This window comes from Ipomoea nil, unplaced genomic scaffold, assembly GCF_001879475.1.
Source record: "Ipomoea nil cultivar Tokyo-kokei standard unplaced genomic scaffold, Asagao_1.1 scaffold3100, whole genome shotgun sequence".
Classification (NCBI taxonomy): domain Eukaryota; kingdom Viridiplantae; phylum Streptophyta; class Magnoliopsida; order Solanales; family Convolvulaceae; genus Ipomoea; species Ipomoea nil.
In genome coordinates this window covers 781,388-787,387 of record NW_017619528.1, presented here as the reverse complement: position 1 = coordinate 787,387, position 6,000 = coordinate 781,388, and the positions used below count along the sequence as shown (strand labels likewise).

At 39.3% G+C, this 6,000-nt stretch overlaps 1 protein-coding gene across 1 annotated transcript; it reads left to right on the top strand.

Annotated features, from left to right (window-relative positions):
• LOC109166476 lies at positions 1 to 5,505 on the top strand. Its single transcript, XM_019315428.1, has 4 exons — positions 1 to 249; positions 1,184 to 1,756; positions 3,102 to 3,716; positions 5,299 to 5,505. Exons 1-4 carry the CDS (start codon positions 1 to 3, stop codon positions 5,503 to 5,505), a joined length of 1,644 nt encoding a protein of 547 aa, XP_019170973.1.
• The last annotated feature ends 495 nt before the right edge of the window (positions 5,506 to 6,000 follow it).

Below are 6,000 nucleotides of genomic sequence, written 5' to 3'. Positions count from 1 at the left end.
ATGAAGGTTTTTAAATGGACCCCGGACTTCCAACCGGATGTGGAGTCTCCAATAGTTCCAGTTTGGATTGCTTTATTGGGGCTATCGGCACACCTAAAAGATAAACGCACAATCTACTCAATCATGAACCTCGTTGGATCACCACTAAAGGTTGATGCCTCGACACTTGCCCACAACCGGCTCTCGGTTGCCAGAGTTTGCATAGAGTTGAATGTCCTTAATCCCATTCCTGAGCACATTTGGATAAATGTTAGTGTTTTATTTCTTTAAGAAAAACCCCAACATATAATTGAATATATTATTATGGCAAATTAAGATAGGGTTTAGCTTGGTGTCTGTCCGTCTTTGAAGAAGACTGATTGAGCAGTAAAGTCAACAGACGCACCTCTAGATCGAGCCACCGAAGGACTGATAAAGAAAAGTTTCTAAAAGCTGGCACGCGGTAATGAGATGATGGTTTTGGAAAGATTATCAGCGAATCATCTTGTGAGGTATGGACCGAATCTCAAGATTTCTTTCTTAACAAAAAGTCCTACCTTCTACAACCATAGATATATTTAGAGAGTGTCCAAATCAAGAAGTATAAATATACTTATTCGTTCAGAAGTTAGGTTGCATTGATTGAAGCCGCAAAACTCTATACTAAGCAGAATATACATCTCTGGTTGTCAAGCCTCTTCTCAAAACAATAAGTTCATGGTGATTACGAATAAGAACTTGAGAAGTATCAACTTTGCTTAACCGATTGGACGCGAAGATCACTCAGTTATGGGAACAACGTGGGACTGTGTCATTGAAGCGAACTGCATCAGAGTTAGCTCTCCAATTGAAGGGATTTCATTTGACTTCTGAATGCGTGGCTCTCCGACTTCAACAATCCACTAAACCTTTGTAGAATGGATACTGACCTTGTGTGGGGCACTTGGGTGAGATTGTTCTTCTCTACCTTTGTACATTGGATTCTGAGTTAGTGGATTGGACGCATTGGTGATCGTTCCCCAGATGTAGATACACACTGTATCGAACTGGGTAAACAAACATATGTCTTGATTCACTTTCTGCCTTAGTCTTCCGCATTTCGTAATATCTGCCTATCTATCTGAATGACTACTTGATTGAGAATCTGAGTTTGTCAGTCACCTATTTAGTTTGCAAGAAACTAAATCAATAATTCCTGATTAAGAGAATATGCAAAATTACAATAAACAATGGTTCGTATGGGGGATTTGCTCAGCCTGTGAAATATGAGTATATTCCTCCTTATTGTCAAACTTGTCAAAAATTTGGTCATTTAGTAGCAGAATGCAGAGTTGGCCAGTCTCTTCCATTGGTTCAAAAGCAGCACCAGGATGGTGATTTTGCCATTCTTAGCCAGCCGAAGTCACATGTTAATCAAAACTCTCCATTGCAAGCAATCACCACCATTGTTCCACCGCGGAAACGTTGGCGACCTCTCGCAGTCCAGTCTCAAGAGGAGTCTCAAAATTGGCAGCAGCCGGAACTAGAAACAGGGAGTACTACGGGTCAAGAGCAGTTGGTTATACCGGACCAAGGCCCTACTCTTGGTCCGGTACTCATTGATGATCATTTTGTGAGATCGAAAGGTAGCACAGAGACACAGCCGGGTCATTTGTCTGATGGTGATGAAGTGCACAATGCCCAGGCTTTCTCTAAAACTTTGCTGAAATCATGGAAGCAAGCGAGTAAGATTTTTGCGTCTAGAATATCTAAACCGACTCTAGATGAATTCGTGACAGTCTCACATAAAAAGCGCAAACCAAGAAAGGATTACTCAAATAATGCCCCATCAATTACCACCCGCCTAGCAGCGGGGAAAATCGCAAGAATGTCTTTCTCACCATCTTAAATGAATTTGCTATTCTGGAATTTCCAGGGCCTGCTTTCCTCATGCCGCTAGCTCAAACTGTTGATCAGACGTGAGGGTATTCAGCTTACAACCATTTTTGAGCCATTTTTGGCTGAGGATAGAATTGAGTCCTTCATCAGAACGTTTAATTTCCATAAAGGTTTTGCATCTTCTGTTGGCGAAATTTGGATTCTTTGGTCAAGTTCTTTTGATGTTAATGTTTTGTTTGATTGTTGATAACGTGTATTTTTGAGTGGGATGGAATTGTGATGTGTGAAAGAGTGTAAACGAAGTTTGTGAAACCCCCGAGTGTCGAACTCAAGGATGGCCATTCGGAGCAAGTGAAGTGCAAACAATCTAGTGTCACAATGTATCAACAAGAGTGGAAACTAGGTGCAAAATAAGAATGTAAGGGAACAAGTATGCTAGCATAAGAAATCAAAGTAATAAAGAAAACAAAGGAAAAACAAGCAAGAATGTAAAGTAGATAGGGTTGAATTGCTTAGTGTGGATTATGATGCACTTAAATCATTTAACATAGGTAAAGATGATGCGTATGCTAAGTCTAGGGAATGACTTATGTCCTTTCATAACATAGGACTTGTCAAGGCTGGGACTTGTCTAGGACTTGCCTAGACCTTTCCTCGAACACTTTGCCTACATTACCTTCCCAACCAAGTCCCGTAGGATTCCTTGAGCTAGGAAATGTCAAGGCTGGGAGCTTGAATTGACCTAGCAAAGGTCATTCACTCAACACAATCCTAGGAGTTGTCCTAACTCCTTGGATGCATACAAAACAATCCATAACAAGAAGACATAGAAGCAAAGCAATCAATCAATCCCTAATTCCAAAACTAAGTCACATTGACATCATAATCTCACACATTCACAATTCAAACCCTAGCTAATCTAGCCTACATTAACCATAAGAAACATAAAAGCATTCATGAATCAAAATCTAATTAAAGAAAATAGAAGTAAAAGAGTAGAGATTATACCAAACAAGTAGATTAGAAAATAAGAAAAAGTCATGCAAGATCTCTTGAATTGGAGGTTCTCAATCTCTTCCTTCAATGAATCTCCCAAGAAAATGTAAGGAAAAGATAAACCCTAATCTAATCTAACCTAAGAGAGCTGAAATGAAAGGTAAAGAAATGGAAAAAGGAAGTCTCCCAAAAACAATCCCCTTACAAGCCTTTTAATACCCTTACAATATGAAACCCTTTGGTCTCAGCTAGGTGCTTTAATTGAGGATAACACAGCTCCATTGCTTTTGGGTGGTGATTTTAATGTTATCTCAAGCATTGCAGAATACAGGGGAAATGAAACCCCTAAGTTAAATAGCATTTCAGATTTTTCAACATTCATTGCAGATCAGTCTTTGCTTGATTTAGCCACAACTGGAGGATATTATACTTGGTCTGGAGTCCGAAACATGGGAAAAGTCTGGAAGCGGCTTGACAGGTTCCTTCTTACTTCTTCCTTTAGAGATTATTTTACTGATGTTCGTATTATGCTTCTGAATCGGACTACCTCAGATCACGCACCAATCTTGCTTTGCGGAGATAAGACAGATTTTTCTAGGCCTAAACAGTTTCGCGTTCAAAATATGTGGCTTTCCCATGCTAGCTTTCTAAATTTTATGAAATCTAACTTGGAAATTCTGGTTGTTGGAGGAGGTATGCGCGCCCTTGCTTTTAAGCTAAAACGAATTAAGAAAGCTTTGCGAGTATGGAACCGGGATGTTTTTGGCAATGTTTTGGATCGGGTAATGAATTTGGAACAGTCAGTTTCAGACGCAAAAAGAGAGTTTGACGAGTTGCCAACCCCTGAGAACCGTGAACTATTTGTTGGTCCCGATAGAATGAGATGAGAGTCTAGAGGGGGGGGGGGGGGGGGGGGTGAATAGACTCTTTTCGTTAGAAGCCCTAAACGTCACCTTCCGGTGTCTTGGCGCAGCGGATAAGATAGATTTGTTTTAAAATACTTTACACGAGTTTGCGTAATTAGACAAACTTTCGGTAATGATAATGAAGAAATGATATGAGAGCAAAATAAAAAGCGTAAGTAAGGAGATAAGGAGGACACAAGATTTTATAGTGGTTCGACCAATATTGCCTACTCCACTCTTCTTCCACAACTGTTGGAAGGATTGCACTATCACTCTTAGTACAATTACACAAAGACTTCCTTGATCACTAAGCCGGACAGCCTTCGTAGGTTTTTCAACTCCTCGAGTTTACTCCGCCTCTATCAACTTCTTCTCCTGAGTTGAGGTTGGTAGAAAATGATTTCTTGAATTCTCCAACGAAGAGATCTTGACTCTGAGATATGATAGCTTCAAACTGATGTCAAGACTTCCTTGAGGTGTAAGACAAGTGATTCTCCAAGTAACTTAACACCTCAAAAACTGGTTCACAAAAGCTTTTTGTAAATCGTAGACGTTTCAAGAGCTTTTGTAAGTGAGTAAGTCGAGTGATAATGAACCAGCACCTTCTTAGTTGATGAAGGTGAGTTTATATAGGTGATGAAAATCCATTCGTTGGAGGGAGATGAAATTTTCGAACCTTTTAACCATTGGACAAGGACCGGGGAGCTTCATGCATTAAATGCTCCATTAATGAGGTTGTACCATGTAGCCGTTGAAGGTATGGAAAGCATTAGGGTTTTGTCCTTTAGCTCCAAGAGATAGTACATCTTCATTTAATGCTTCTTGAAAAGTGAGTCCCATAAAATGAAGTCCTTATTGTCCTAGGATGTTGTCAAATCAGACAGGTGAAACATTCTTCTCGTTGTTGAAGAGAAGTAATGTTTAATAAAGATCGTCTTTTACAAACACTGTTCTTTCGTGTTTGTTGACAACTCCTGCTTGACTCTCGTTGTTGTTCTTCATGTCTCGTGTCTTCTTTCGCCTTGGAGATCCTAACATCTAGTCATAACTCATTTTCGTGTGTTTGTCTAGCTTAGCACGAATTACAAAAGAGTTATGGCAACTCTCGTCTAGGACGAAAGTAGCGAAACAAAAACAGCTAATGGTTAGGGGTCTACTTTTCTACATTACATTGGTATCATCAAAATCCTAATACAATGTTCCTAACAATTTCCCCCTTTTTGATGATGCCAAAACCTATACTCTTCTTATAAGGCTGATAAAAGTCCCATAAGGATTTTTCTTATATAAAAACAGCCATACTCGAGAGTTTACAAGTCTTTTTCTAGTTAAAAGCATTTAATAAGCGATATAAGAACAAGTAACTCAAACAGGTGACACGAGATGTGTAACAATGAGAGTTTCATATATAAAGATGTGATCATTACAAAAACTTCATAAAAGGAATATAACAAAAGTTAACTTACATTTCTAAAAGCTTTGATTTCTGTTGTTCAGCTTCCTTGAGCTCTTGGTCATCCTTTTCTTTTTGTCACTTTAGCATCCTGTTGAAGTCAATTTTCTCATTGATTTTTGCTCTGATGACTTTGATAGGATTAGTCCTGACAAGCTCTTCATGTTCTCCTATGATGTTCAGACCAGTGTAATTATTGTAGGCTTCCCGAATGTTGCTTCCTTCAACAATACCATACTTCCACCACGAGATCAGTTCAAACGAATTCATGCCTTCTTGGTAGCTCTTTCCTGATTCCTTGTGCACTTTGAAGGCTGCATTATGCATGACATTTTGTGGGGAGTCTTTGGTTACACTCGAAAGATCTTCAATGAGATTCCTGATCCTTTTTCTTTCTATTGCTTCATCTTCTCTTCTCTTTCTTTCTTCATCATGCTTCCTCCACAGTTCTTTGTTTGCCTTTTTGATTCTTTCATTTTGAGTGCTCATGTGGTTTTGTCTTGTATGATTGTCTTTTGTTTTCAACCAAGTGGGATTATTGCAACCCTCGAATCGTTTGCCACTGCCTTCTTCATATGGGACAAAGTCCACAAAGTTTCCTATGCCATCCATAGTTACTTTGTTGTCTCTCATAAGCTTTTGACTTAATTTCATCTGTTTTCTCTTTGGCAGTCCTGTGAAGATGTATTTGGCTTCAGAACCAAATGATTGTCGAGGCTTGATTTGTTTGGAGGATTGGTATCGACCATATCTTGACTTCGAGGAGTGATGACCACGAGACTTGGAAGA

Bases quoted from the DNA above. Each gene is read 5' to 3' on its own strand.
- LOC109166476 (XM_019315428.1), top strand. From the start codon at position 1: ATGAAGGTTTTTAAATGGACCCCGGACTTCCAACCGGATGTGGAGTCT. The intron at 250-1,183 runs GTTAGTGTTTTA...TTCCTGATTAAG, and splicing joins CTGAGCACATTTGGATAAAT to AGAATATGCAAAATTACAAT. The intron at 1,757-3,101 runs GTCTCACATAAA...CTTTGGTCTCAG, and splicing joins CTCTAGATGAATTCGTGACA to CTAGGTGCTTTAATTGAGGA.